The sequence below is a fragment of the Mastomys coucha genome, unplaced genomic scaffold, assembly GCF_008632895.1.
Source record: "Mastomys coucha isolate ucsf_1 unplaced genomic scaffold, UCSF_Mcou_1 pScaffold18, whole genome shotgun sequence".
Taxonomy (NCBI): Eukaryota; Metazoa; Chordata; class Mammalia; order Rodentia; family Muridae; genus Mastomys; species Mastomys coucha.
Window position 1 is genome coordinate 18,824,651 of NW_022196900.1, and position 14,978 is coordinate 18,839,628.

Genomic DNA, 14,978 nt, shown 5'->3' on the forward strand with positions numbered 1-14,978 from the left:
CTTCTTCTTCTTCTTCTTCTTCTTCTTCTTCTTCTTCTTCTTCTTTGTCTTCTTCTTCTTCTTCTTCTCCTTCTTTTTCTCCTCTTCCTCCTCCTCCTCCTCCTTTCCTTCTTAAGAAATGTGACAATCTAGCCTCCTGCTTCCACCATGATGCCCTTACTGCCTGCTGCCACATCTTCCCCACCATGATGGACTGCATCTCCTGAGAACTTGATCCAAAATAGACCTTCTCTCCCATAAGTTGCTGTTATAGAATAGATTATTACAATAGCAGGAAAAGAAACCAAGATGACCCAGCCCTTCCCTACCACCTTTCCCAGTGCCGAGATAGAATACAGTGCCTGCTAGTCAAGTCACCAACCTGCATTCCCAGACCTCTAGCTCTTGCATGACTGATAGTCTCTTGTGATCCTCTGGACTTTTGCCACTGTTATTTTTCAACATAGTTCTGCCTGGGGTGCAAGCTATTGTGGTGGTTGAATAGATGCCATAGACTCATATATTCAAGTACTTGATCTCCAGTTAGTGGAACTGTTTGGGAGGGGTTAGGAGGTGTGGCTTTATTAGAGATGTGACACTGGAGGCAGGCTTTGAGGATTCAAAAGATTTAGGTCATTCCCAATGTACTTTCTTTGCTGTCTGTCTATGGATCAAGATGTGAGCTCTCTGCAGTTCCTGACACCCTGCCTTTGCTCTGTCATCATTGACTCTAACCTTCTGAAACCATAAGCACAATAAGTTGCCTTGATCATATTGTTTTGTCACAACAATAGAAAAGTAATGAAGACAGCTATTGTCTAATTTGAGAACTGCATCAGAGTCTGTTGGGTGTGTGCAGGATATGGAGAAGGCATGGTCCACAATTCCAAATTTGCTTAATATGAATAAAGTTTGAACAAAAATACTTGTAGTTGGTCATTAGTCACAAACTGTATAACCTGGAGGCAGTCTGGTATTCAGATAAAACCCTTTGAGTTCCTCTCCTCCACTCTATCCCTTCTCCACTGCTTTTCTTTCTTCCTTTTATTTTTCATATCAATCTATGTCTTAACAAACAAAGATAAAACATGGAGCAAAGCAATAAAGAGAGGCCTGGGAAATGACATAATCACTTTCAAAAACTGAAAAGTATATACTTTGAAATGCCAAAATGCAACAGCAGGCTTTTCGTGGAAGGCATGGGAGGAAAGAGCAGGGAAACAGAGTTTTAGGGTATGGACTTCCATCCCACTCTGAGGCATTTTACCTTCAAAATGACTGGATCTCTCGCAAAATGTATGTGTGGTATTGGGGCTGTGATCCATGTTCCCTGCTGTCCTTCACACTAGGCTGTTGCCGCAGTGGGTGTATAGTGTTAAGCATGTCATAAGCAGGTGTGACAGTGTTAAAGGAGGATAGAACAGGAGAGATGGGAAAGCTCGGGCTCGGCTTCTCTGGAGTGTGAAGCACCACCACTGACGGCAGAGAAGGTAGGAGCCACACTGTTTTAGAAAGCAAGAGTCCAGTGGTTGGACCAGAAGGTGCTAAGCTCTTTGCACCCCACCACTTACATCTGTTGTATTTCGATTTTATTGCCTTTATATAGTTCAGAATTACTGAAACCTTGATAGAATGATGTGTGTGCATTTCTTCCTCTCTCTCTTCCTCTTTCTCTCTTTCTTTATCCTCTCTCTCTCTCTCTCTGTGTGTGCATGTGTGTATTTGTTCACAAATGTTTTTGCCCAAGAGAATAATTTAGTCACCATGGCAAAGTTCTAGGGAGGAGAACAACAATTCCTCAGTCAATACCATATAATTTTGCTATAAAAATGGACAATGAGGAAATATAGTCTGGAAAGCAGTCCAGGAGAAGGGTCAAAGAGTGGGAACTCATTGTTTGACTGAGCAAGAATGCCAAAGAGCAAGCTTGGACCATGCCATTACCCATTTTTCATACCATGTTCTCTTTGTCAGGCTTTTCTTTGTATATGTGTGGCATATGTGTGCATGTGTGTCTCTGTGTGTGCCTCAGTGTGCACATATGTGTGGAGCTCAGAGTTTGATATTTGGTGTCTTCCTCAGTCATTCAATATGTTTTCTCTGGTTCATCAGGCTGAGCATCCAGTGATCTCCAGGGAGCCACCTACTTCTGCCCCCCTACCCAGTGCTGGAAGTTAGAGATGTGGTATACCTGGCTTTTTATGTGGATCCCGGGGCTGTCCGACACAGATCCTCATACTTTTATGGTGCAAGCACTTTACTGATTTAGCCATTTGTTCATCTCCCTTCCTTGCTCCCAAAGACATAAGCAAGCATTTCTTTAAGCTCATTTCTGAGCATACTATTGTATCTTCAAAGCCACTGTTAAAGAGTGATGTACACTGTGTGTTCACACCCTTTATACACTCCAGGACTGTGCGGTGGATGATGCTTTTCTGGTATTTTAATTTACCTGCTTTTCTTGAACAGAGAGGGGTTCTAACAAGCAGAAGGAGCTGTGTGGCTCTAGAAGACAAAAGGGGAGCAGCGGCAGAGGTTGTTTTCCACTCTCTCACTGATGATGACGTTACTCTGGAAACTCTCACACAGACTGAGCCTTAATTTTTGGATCTGAAAATGAAGGCAGGCCCTGGTGCTTGCTGATGCACAGCCCTGAGCTAAGGCCCCTTCTGAGCATTGCATTGTGGAGGGGGCGGAAGTTCCCGCTCACTGCAGGAGCTGGTTGCTGGGAGGGAAGACACATTTTCCCCATGATCTGAAGTGGGAGCAAATAAGAGAAAAGGGAAGAATGGTCCTATCAGCAATAGAGAGGCAAAGCCACAGTGGAGGGAGGAGTCCAGATACTGCTGCCAGAAAGGTAGGCTGTTGTGTGTTTCTGTGACTCACCAGAGAAGAGGTGACGGGCCAGTGCTGGGTGGAGAAGGCAGTTTGGATGTGTGAAAGTAGATGAGCCTGTTAGAAAAGGCAGAGACGCTCTCAATTGACTCCTTGTTCTCATAGTCTCTACTCTCCTCTTATAAGAACCAGTAAGGAGGATCTTCTCAGAATTTAGCAAGTTGGTGCACAGCACAAAGTGATTCATTAAGAAAGCCAACCAGAAACTGATGCTTAGGGCTTTCAGAGTTCCAGAGAACTCAAGCAACACTACTTTCCTTTATTTATTTATTTATTTATTTATTTATTTATTTATTTATTTATTTATTTATTTTCTTAGAAGTAGCAGAGTTGGAGCTGGAGAGATGGCTCAGTGGTTAAGAACACTGATTGCTCTTCCAGAGGTCTGGAGTTCAATTTCCAGCAACTACATAGTGGCTCACAACCATCTGTAATGGGATCTGATGCCCTCTTCTAATGTGTGTCTGATGACAGCTGCAGTGTACCATGTAAGTAAAATAAATAAACCTTTTTTAAAAGAGAAGTAGCAGAGTTATATTCATTTCTTTATTCTTTATGCATACAAGTGTTTGGCCTCCATATGTGTCTGTGCGCCAAGTGTGTGCCTGCTGCCTGTGGAAGCCAGAGGTAGGTGGATCCCCTGGGGGTGGAGTTACAGCTGATTGTGAGCCATCACATGGGTACTGGGACTCGAACCTAGATCCTGTAGAAGAGCAGCTAATGTCCTTAACCACTGAGCCATCTCTCCAGTACAGTTTTTTAAGAAGATCCTAGACAAAGGCATCATAAGGCTTTCTTAGATGCAGAAACTACTCCTGGAGTCTTGGGTCATTACACCTGAGGGTTTTCATGTGCCAAATATCACGGAGACAATGACAGGCAGGTTTAGTTTTATCACTTTTTATTGAATCTAAGTTTGTAAGAGCCATCATTAATTCTCATACACTTACACAATGCCTTTCTGTTGTGAGAGGTATTCCCTCTTCACAGATGTCAAAAGTGAAAAAATATATATATATATATATATTTGACGACTAAAACACGTTCATTGGCTTAATTCTGCAGAAAAGTATGATCGAGATTTTGTTTGACTCAAAACTCTAATCTGAGGGTGTATGATGGGGTGTCTCTGGCTTAGACTTCATCAGTCTTCAATATCTGGGCGTGACTATTGAACACAGGCCTGTGAAACTCAGTGGGGAGGGTCGAGGTGATTGTAGCAAGGGCACCAGGGAGGGAGGGAGGAAAAGAGAAGATTTTGGCCACTAGGTCTCCGAGCACATTAGGTCAAGGATGAGTGTTCTTCAGTTCCAGTGCAAACGTAGGATAGTGCACACATCGCCTTTCCCGAAAGAGGTTTGAGAACATTAAGGGTCCAGATCCATATCTTGGCTGTGCTTTCCTCTGGGATGGGAGCATCTTGGCTTCAGACATCATTGTGGTGGGTGCTGTGTAGATTTGTTCGGTTTAACTCACTTAGGTGGATCCAGTGTGGAGTTAGGAGATCAGAGCTCAGAGACCCAGTCTCATCAACTGTTAGTGTGATCATGGACTCACTGGGAAACATCCTTATTGAGAAGCTGACTGACTAAGCAGGTCGGGTAAGCACCAGTAGTGTGAGGCCTACTCCCATTATACTGGCAGGAGAGTGAGACGTTTGAACAGCACTTTGTTCGAGTCACATGGCTGCTAAGGTCCTGGTCAGCATTGATGTGGGTGGTGGAATTCCAGAGCTCTGCCCCCATAAAGAAGGTATAAACCTTACTATTAAAGATACCCAGACACATAAACTAGCCAGCCTGCAAAGAGAGATGTGCTTTACTGGAGATGTGTTTGAAGTGCTATGAAGCCCAAAGGATGAGATAGTTAGGTCGGGGGAGCTTGCTAATAAATAACCCAAGAGTGAAATAGTCACACTGTCACTTTAAAGAAACGACACATTTTATTGCTCAGTCCTTTCAGAGTGTGTATCCATGGAGTCAAAACCTTTCTAAGGAACAATTAGTTGGTTAGGAGATAAAAGAAAAGTTTCTATGGGCAGCAGACGCAGCCTAACTATGTATATAGTTGAAAGCCTGGGGTGTAGCAATAAACACTCAGCCGCATTGGAACCGGAAGTGCCCTTGCCGAGGTAAGTGCTGCCGAGGAGGTGGGCTGCCATACTCCAGGGTGAGGCGGTCACTTACATGGGGAGCCTTCCAAGGCAGCGCTATAACGCTGCTTCTGAATTTTTCTTCGGATAGAGTAATTAAAGTAATTTTCACTATCAACCCCTTCCAAAGCGTCACATTAGGGCGATGCGTGGCTATGCGCAGTTTCTTTTGGCCCTTGATGACCCGAGGCAGCCTCTATAGTAACTATCATCAATTGTGTCTTTCAGAAGAACATCATTCGGAGCAGGCTTTGAGAGTTCATAATCTCCCTCTACTTCCTATTTGCTCTATGCTTCATGGTTGTAGATGCTACTTCTCGGCTTCCTGCTCTGCCTTCCTGCTCACAAGCCTCTCCGCACCCATGGACTCTCCTTTTGGAATTGTAAGCTACGATAAACTTTTCTTCCAATAAAGAAAAACAATAGGTTTTGTTGCTTCAAAGGCGGGTGGGGATCACCTATGTGTTTGCACATATGTTAAAACACAAAAACATCTAGAATATCCTAATTTTTATGATGTAATAGTCCTGGAACCTTCCCTAAATGTTTTCCTCTAAATTGTAGGAATTATTCCTCTCCTTTAAGTCTCATTATTTTTTCCTCTCCCTCAGAGCTTATTGAGTGTTTTCTAGATGCCAAGTGTTGCCAAGGATAAACGAATAAAAAAGACACCAAGCTTCTCTCTAAGGAGGGAGTCTGGTGAGTGATGGCAGTCGATACCGGAAGTGGAAAGGCAACCATTACTAGTCAATGGGAAATGAGAGGGGTGTGGAGATGATTATACGGGAGAAGGCAGCAAGAAAAAAACGAGGCAAACATATGAGTTTAAATGTACCTAAGCAAAATGGGGGTTGGGGGGACCAGAAAGAATTATCTGCAGTAGATGGTCATTTTTCAGGTCTCAGAGGGAGGGTGTGTGGATCAGCACTATGAACGGAGAAAGTTCACTGTCCCACTCTCGGGGACTTCTAGTTGTGGCTCTAGACCCTGGGGTCTTAGGAGGTGTGTTAACATGGTTGAAAGCTAAAGCATAAGCAAGCAGTCGGCAGCAGGAGTACCCATGATCTCATTAGCTTCACCTCGGGGCAAGTGCTCACTTGTGGTTCAGAAGACGTTTGAAAAGGCGGACAGCCACTCAGCGGACAGAACCATGAAGACAAGTCCTGCCGCTTGGATGGGGCAGTGGGGAAGCATGGTTCTGAGTTGTGAATCTCTATTTTAACTTCAGTGGAACTTCGGGATTAGCAAAATAGTCTAGTGCTATTAGTTTAGTGATGTGCCTGAGATCAGAATACAAATAAGGGGTGAGCTTTTCTGCTTCCGCCTGTGTCTATGTGGTAGTCTTGCCAGCTTGACCACCTTGGCAGCCTGTGCAAAGGGAAGCCATCCGTCCCAGCTTGTGCCTGTTTTCCCATCCACATTTCCAGTATGCAGGACTCTCCCCTAACAGAGAAGTAAAACCCTGTCATATCATAGGCATCTGTTTCTGGGGTCTTGGTCAACACCAAGGTCATGAACTTGTTTGAATAATAATAGATTTGTGATGTGTGAGAGTGATAATATCAGACTTACTAACTTCTGAGTTTCAATATAACACACACACACACACACACACACACACACACACACACGCACATGCACACACATGCACACATACACACAGAACTTTCATTCAATGTTTAGGTACCCGTGTTCATTTGTCTGTTCTACTCTTTATGATCACGGACTAGAAGAGACCTTGAGACAGAGAAGGATAAAGTTCATTCTTTTACTATCTTAGATCAATTGACCTTGTTGTATAGCAAAGTCAACAGTAGTTGAGATTTTGGGAACTGAAGCCTCCAGGCAGTTAATTCAGTCTGCTTAATCCCTGTCCTTACACACACACACACACACACACAACTAGGTGGGACCAGAGAATGGAGAAAGGTGCTACCAGTAAGGGAAACAAACAGCTGACGCAAAGGCCTCGGAATGAGAGGCCAGAAGCCATTCATCTCGAGTACTTCCTTGTTTTACAGTTCTGACTTCTGGAACTTTTGGGCTGTCCTTTAAACACAGCCTGGGGGTATTTGGTGGGACTCTCTCCTAAACCAGAGATGCCTTGTGATTAGGATGGTTTTCTTTTGCAAACATTAGACACACAGGCTATAATAACAAACCACCACACTAATAAATCTTCCATGAGATTGAAAATGTCGAGGTCAGAGCCAAGCTAAGGTTTGCCTGGAAAGGGTGTTGGATGGCCTGGCTGAGCCTGACCTTGGGTTTGGCATTGGCCATGTGGCATGGCACCACTCCTGTGAGCTACTGAATTCTTAAGAGAAAAAGAGAAGCTTTGCAGAATGTGCTGAGACAGCCAGGGAGGGGCAGAACAAGATCTGGAACGAGAATCACCGACAAAGATTTATTTGCTTAACTTATAAACTGACTGGCATCCACAGAGCTTTGAATCCTCACAGCTTTAAGCAATGGTGCAAGGAAATAAAATGTATTTTAAGTGACAAATCGGAATACAAACTTTAAGGTATGCTCAGCAAGCCTTTGGAAGTCTCTCCCGTCTAACCATGTCATATACATATGCACAGGGATTGATTTGAAGAATGTGGTGTCTTTGGGAAAATGTGTGTTGATGGCTTTATTGGATTCTGGCCTCAGTCTCTTCTATCAGGTTTTTCTCGTTTGACCTGGCTCCCTATTACCCTCCATAATAGGATATTCTTTAACTTCAAGAAGCATTAGCCTCCCTTGAACCCAGCTGGGAGAGTAAAAGGAGCCAGTGGACATGATGAAAATAGAAATCCTAATGACTGACTGAGGAGTGGGTGTGTAATTAACAATTTCAGGACCTAGGGTTTATGAGAAAACTTACTTGATAAACATTTCTGAGAGGAGGGGGCAGGATCCCCAATTCCTCAGAAGAGGAGGGTCAGCAGCCTTCCGATTAGCCCAACACTCGGCAGCCTGTTTCTTGGGGTAGTTGTGTCCATGGCTGTTTAAAAACCTGAAGTATTCAGAAATACCGTGCCCAGAATGGCATGTGTCTTAAGCAGCTTTGGCTGCTGAGCTCTGCTGTCCAGAACATGTGAACATGCCCCTGCAGCCCTGTGGCACTTGCAGTTGGCTCATGGCTCTTCATGGTCATGGTCAGGACTGCTTATTCGTTCAAGTTTCATACAGACCCAGGCACTGGGCCCAAATTTCCTGGGATTGGCTCACCAAAGATTAGCAGAAAAAGGAGGTTACTGTCACTGCCTTAAAGTCATCTAGGAGGAGAGTTCCCCAGTAGCCATCATCCAAGGCTCATTGCTATACTGGTTGCTAAGGAAGCCCCAGAAAGTGATTCTGGTAGGAGTTGGCTGGAAATTTTCACATATTATAAGTATCTGCCTCTTATAGAACCCTTTACCTGGAGAATAAATAGTACACAAAGATAAACTATGGGGTGTTTTTAATGCTTCTTTTATAAACACTTTACTTTAATCACCAGTGTCCTCTTATCACACAGCTATGCCCTTCTCCAGTTGTTTCTGAAAGTGTGTTTAAACAACACAAAATGGAGGCAGGTTTTAAGTGTATATGGTATCTGCCTGTGCATATGACAAGCCAGTTATGTATGTACTCATGAATTAATGTGGACATTTTATTTCAATTAGTTTTTAATGGAGATCATCACTCATTATGAAGAGGAAAGTGTACTTACAAACATAAATATGATGTAGCTTTTGGCTTTTGATGTTGAGATAGGCTCTCTTTCTATGGCCCAGGCTGGCTTGGCACTTGTTAGATAGCACAGGATAGATAACTGGGATCTTCCCATCTTAGCCTGCTGAGTACTGGGATTTCCAGGCCTGGCCCACCACAGCTGGTGTTGAGAGTGGTGTCTCTTCAGTGAGAATAAGTGAGTTTTTTTTTTTTGTGTGTGTGTGTGTGTGGTTTTTTCGAGACAGGGTTTCTCTGTGTAGCTCTGGCTGTCCTGGAACTCACTCTGTAGACCAGGCTGGCCTCGAACTCAGAAATCCACCTGCCTCTGCCTCCCAAGTGCTGGGATCAAAGGCGTGCGCCACCACCACCCAGCTAGAATAAGTGAGATTTAAAGGGGAAAACTGAATGAAGATGTAAAAATGACCCACACTTCCCTGTCCTACAGAAAATAATTATTAAAAAGCATTGGCAGACCTCCATGTACTGTCTATGTAAATATTTTAGGCAACTGAGGGCCACAAGAAGCACATTTTATATTCTGTTTTCAGTTCACATCATACAACACTGTTTTTTCACAACATTAACAATCTTTGTTAATATACTTATAAAATGTTTAATAGCTTTTTATATTTAATCTCATAAGAAATCCATGAACCACAGAGCCAAGCATAGGCCTTTAAGTCATAGAAACCCCTGCCATTGCTCTTGAGATGTCTTTTGGGACCCTGTCCCATGTCTTTGTTTCCTATGAGGTAACCAGGCTTTCTTCTACAGCACATTCTTCCTACCCTGATGTTCTGTGGTAACAGGCCCAAAGAAGCAAGACTAGGCAATTTTGGTCTGAAACATGGACCAAGACAACCCTTTTCTTTTATTAAGCTGATTACCTCAGACACTTTGTCATAGTAACGGTGTGTAACTAACACAGCCCGGTAACTCCTTGCTCCTTCTAGCTCTCATTATCTACTGTCTCAAAAGTGTTGCCCCTAATACATTTTTCACTTGTCCAATGCTGTCTTGATCCATTTCTCAGAGGGAAATTTCTCAGCTACCAGTGAGAGCCTTTTCTGTCACCTAATGTTGGCGTGTTCTAGGTTATTCGTTTTATTCCACAGACACCAAGCAGTCTCTTTATAGATGGTACAAATTGAATTACTCAAAGCTTAATTACATTTTAATAACTGGCTAGGTTAATTATTTGTCCTTACGTTCTTTTGAATTGCTCTCCATGAACTTTCATGTAATCCTATTTTTAATAATAATGATTTTTTAATCTGTCATTAGTGTAAGAGATCTACAGTATTTGGAAATGAAAGATGTAAGAGAAGTAATATGAAATTTAATTATATAGTCATGAAACCATGATTTAGAATGTGCTCTTACTTTTAGTATTTTTTTCCTGTTTCTATTTCCAGATTGTAGTCCCTTAAAATTCTCTTTATAGTCATATCACAAAACCTGCCTTGATTATGGGAACTTGAGGGTTGAAGTTACTTCCTCTTATGAGTCAGTGGGATATTCCAGCTATTCATCATTATTTCTCTCTCTCTTTCTCTCTCTCTCTTTTTAAAATATGTCTTAAATCATTGTAACAATGTCCTTGGATTTTCATCTCTGTCCTGTGTTGACACTCCAGGGCCTGTCATATCTTGCAAAGAGCAAATAGAAAACGTCACTGTGCTGCCTGCGTTTGCTTCTTTCTCCTTCAGATCATGGCTAATAATCCTGTTTCACACTTTCTCTGTGTGAAGAAGTCATGGGGCTTGACATTATCTGACCCATAGTTATTTGGGACCATATGTATCTTGCTTAAAAAAATTTAAGAAGGTAGTTTATTTTTTTCAATTGTGTCTTTGTCTATGCCTATTAGTATAATTGTCTGAAGGGCCTAGAAGGTATTGGATCCTACGGAGATAATAAGAAGTGGTTGTGCAGTACCTGATGTGGGTATTGAGAACTGAACATGATTCTCTGCAAGAGCAATAAGGGGTTTTAACTACTAAGCCATCCACGTTTTAACTTGAGATATAATACATAGAGATAGTTTGTAATACTGGGCATTTTCCTTCTTTCTTTTTAAAAAGTAGATTTTCAAGTCTTTTGAGCAGGGAAGCTTGACAGGAGAGATGGTTGGGTTTAAACCCAGGGTCTCCCGCACATAAGCACTGAGTCTTCCACTAATCTACACCCTGGTCTAGAACGTTTTGTATCCTGATTTTCAACCCCCGTCACTCCGTGTCTTACTGCTTCTGACAAGTTCCATGGTGTTGCATTATCTTTGAGGGCTGTATAATATGTAATTTGGCAGATGTCAAGATAGCATGCGTGAGGGTTCCTATTGTTGGATGTTGTCTGTGTTCATACATTCACTAATAAAAATTATGCCATGGTGAGCTGCCTTTCCCTAAAACACACTTTGGTTTTCACTTGACTTTGTCTCATGTCAGGGTCCAGGGACCTTCCCTGTCACCTCCTTCTCCAAGGGAATGGTTAGCACCACAGGTCCATTCTTGGTGGTCCACTGCAAGCAGGCACAGCTGACCTGATAAAGATGGTCAGTGTTCTGCTTGGAGGACTGTGTGCTACATGTATGAGCACATGTCTGCAACTGCACGGCTCCCTAAGAGAGATCATAGGAGCAGAGACAGAGTTCCTAGAAGCTTGCAGTCCAGTGAGCATGGTGTATGTGATAGTGAATGAGAGACTTTGTCTCACACAAGGTGGAAAGTGTGTGTGTGTGTGTGTGTGTGTGTGTGTCCGCACGCGCAACCACAAACAGACAGACACTCACACACATACCATCATATATCCCTAGACTGAAAAAAAAACCCATGTCACTTATATGATGTGTTGCTTTCTTAAAATCTTGCATAACACGTCTTATTTTGGAATTTTAAACCTTTCAATCCATTCAGAGTAAAAGAATACAAATTCTAAACCTTTTAACCTATTCAAAGCAACAGAAGGCAGGTGTATTTCATCAGTAGGTACTTGGAGAACCAAGTGTCACGATCAATGGCTTTCTCTTGCTTCCTTTCTGGTACTACTTATTCTTTTTAGTAATCATGGATTTTAAACTTTATTTTGTATTTTTATGATTATAAACGATGAAAGTAAACGTGGGATGAAACTGGCAGACAAAATGAATGACAAGCATATGGAAGAGGAAGTGGGAAGGATGTCAGGAGATTGAGCCAATAGCTAAGAGACCATAGGAATGGCAAGATCCTTCCTGTGTGTCCTGCATCCCTCTGCAGTGCTATGGTGTACGCTGTGCCTTGTGAGAGAAGTTCACCCAGAGGATGGAGCCAATGTGGTTATATAGTTCCTATATTAAATGAAATCTAGGGTTCGGCTTTATTTTCTGAAATCTGGAAAGTCTTTATTCTGAAATAGGTATAATGATGAAAGTACATGCACTCATAGAAACGGTGGGGCAGCTTAACTGTCTCCTGGGCAGCTGGCTCCCTCTTTTTCCATCCTTTCTTTCTTCCTCATTCTCCTCTTTTTTTTTATTTTTTCCAGTTTTCCTTTCTTTCCCCCCTTTTCTTTCTTTTTTCCTCCCTTCCTCCCTTTCCTTTTTTTCTTCCTTTCTCCCTTTCCAGGAAAACCAGGAGCCACCTCTGAGAACTTTTTAGAGTACATTTACTTATAAATCGTGATAATTCCACCCCCACCCCCAAGTTGATGTCTACAGCTTTCCAAATGTGGAGAAGGATCCTTCAAGTCACCCTCAACACCAGGACAGAATTCTTTGCAGGGGACACTAAGTCCAACTCGAGTTCCTTTAGTTAAGAAAGAAAACCTTTACAGCCATATACTGTGTAAACAAGACAGGAATAAAGGAGGGGCCTTCTTTATCGGAACTGGTCAGTGTACCACAAGCAATCATGTGCTATGCCAGAGGACTAGAAGGAAGTTCATGAGTTCTTTCTTTGTTCCCCAGCCTCCTTGGAAAAATGGTACTACCCAGAAAAAAAATCTTATTTAGTAGCAAAATATATTTTAATGGAAAGTCATCTTTAAGTAATTGAATAAAAATGTATGCCAGGGGCCTTCCCAGCAGACAGCGGAGTATGTACATCTGGTGAGGATGGAGCATGTCCGTTTAATATAACTTTGATATAGAAAATGCAAGCATATTTAAACAATGCAAACACGTAGGAAAGGACATCACAAAAAATAACAAAATAGATCACAAAATTAAAAAGTCAACCTCAAGCTTGTAGAACAAAACAAGCCCAGCACCGTGGTGGTCTTTCTTGGTGTGAGTTCCAGGAGCTACTGGAAGGAGATGGTCCTGCTTTGGGAGAGGTGGTGGGGTGTGGGGTCAAAGCCCCGTTCTCCTTTTCCTGAAGACAGGAAATGAAAGAAAAATGTAAGAAAGTTAGCGGGTTCAAGAGGAAAGATGAACTGGGTAGGGGGAAATTTTTGGGGTGCTCATGGACAAGGGAGCAATAAATCTTAGTCTAGGAAGCACATCTGTAACAATACTTGTTAAGGACAAGGGGAAGCGGCTTGGAAATATTAAAATACTACTAAACATTTTTTATCAACTTCAATGGTTTTACTGTGGTTATATAGCTCAAACATTGGCTGGGGATACTTTCCCTTCCTCCCTCCCTCCCTTCCTTCCTTCCTTCCTTCCTTCCTTCCTTCTTCCCTTTCCTTTTTTTTCTTTCTTTAAGACAGGGTTTTACTATACAGCCTAGCTGGTCTAAAACTCACAGAGACCCTCCTGTTTCCCCTCCAGAGTACTGGGGTTAAAGTTATGCACCGTTACACCAGACCTTACTAGGACATTTTCAATAAATTATATAATTTTGTATTTTCTGTTCAAGAATATTACCTTTATAATTTATGTAAATTTTTACTGATTTTTAGTATTTATTTAATGTGTGTGCATGCATGTGTATGTGTGTGTGTGTGTGTGTGTGCGTGCGTGTGCTTTTTTCAGTTTTAGTATACATGCTGCAGAAGGGCACTGACTACTGTTTATTTTTGAGATCTTGTCTTCTTCGTCAATCCTGACTTAATTATTTCTAGCTTTGGGTTTAGTGAAGGTTTAGAGAGACTATTTAGAAAGCCTGTGATTAACAAAGTTTACACTCCACCTAGAGATACCTTCTATCTCTGGGGATGGCTCTTCAATTCCATCCTCCCACTCCTGAAATACAGTCCAAGAGTTACAGCTCAGCCTTTTTTTATTGGGTTGTCTTACCTGGAGCAATCATGTCCTGTCCAGGTTGAGAGACAATGGCATCGGTTTGGCCTTATGCATTTTCCACCATTTAAGCAGGGAGACTGACAAGTAGCTGTGATGAAACAAAAGCATGCATTCACTTAGTCAACACTTAAGACATTTCTAAAGATGTCACGAAGACCCACGGGGTACAACTTGCTCTTTCATTCCCCTGAGCTACCACTGACCATTCCTCACGCACTTTACATTCATATGTGGCATCACTCCCCTCCCCACCACATCTGAGCTATTCTGGGGGTGGGGTGGGGGGGATGGGTAGGGGGATGTTTTACATCAATCCCTATGTTAACTTTCACCATGCTAAGGTCAGCTTTACTGATCATGTCAAGCCCACTGGGTTCTGTCTTTAAAAGATTTTTACTATTATTCTAATGTGTGCAACCAGTCTGGCACTTAGTTCTGATCTAAGTGTTTTATATACTCAGTTAATTTATGGCTTTCTGGAGGGAGCCGGCAATAAACTCTAGATTGACTAAGTCAGACAGCAGTTTACAGGAGAATAAATCTGTCACGCAGAGTGTCAGAACAACAGATGAGGCTGGAGAGATGGCTCAGTGGTTATAAGCACGGGCTACTCTTCCAAAGGACCTGGGTTTGATCCCCAGCACCCACGTGGTGGTTCACAACCATCTGTAACTCCAGTTTCAAAGGATCCAATGCCCTCTTCTGACTTCTTCTGAGCAGCAGGCATGCAAGTGGCACACAGACATACATGCAGGCAAAATACTCATACACATAAATCATGTGTCCAACAGTCCTGCCTGTTTGGCCAGGAGAAACTTCTCATGCTCATTTAAATTAATATATACACCCAGATTATACATCAGCGTTAATTAGAATTAGAGAACCATAATTAGGATTAAAATTAGTCACAGATGAAACCCTAAAAGAATGTCCTGCTGGGCAGTGGTGGGTGGGCACACACCTTTAATCCCAGCACTTGGGAGGCAGAGGCAGGCAGATTTCTGAGTTCAAGGCCAGCCT

At 42.5% G+C, this 14,978-nt stretch overlaps 1 protein-coding gene across 1 annotated transcript in view; it reads right to left on the reverse strand.

Annotated features, from left to right (window-relative positions):
- Positions 1-12,714: 12,714 nt before the first annotated feature.
- Svep1 (sushi, von Willebrand factor type A, EGF and pentraxin domain containing 1) overlaps positions 12,715-14,978 on the reverse strand; it is a 182,408-nt gene continuing 180,144 nt past the window's right edge. The window contains exons 47-48 of the mRNA XM_031377490.1: positions 13,953-14,046; positions 12,715-13,083 (exon numbers count right to left, since the gene is read on the reverse strand). Of these exons, the coding sequence (XP_031233350.1) occupies positions 13,062-13,083; positions 13,953-14,046 (116 nt within the window). The 3' untranslated portion in view covers positions 12,715-13,061. The remainder of the gene's footprint in view (positions 13,084-13,952; positions 14,047-14,978) is intronic.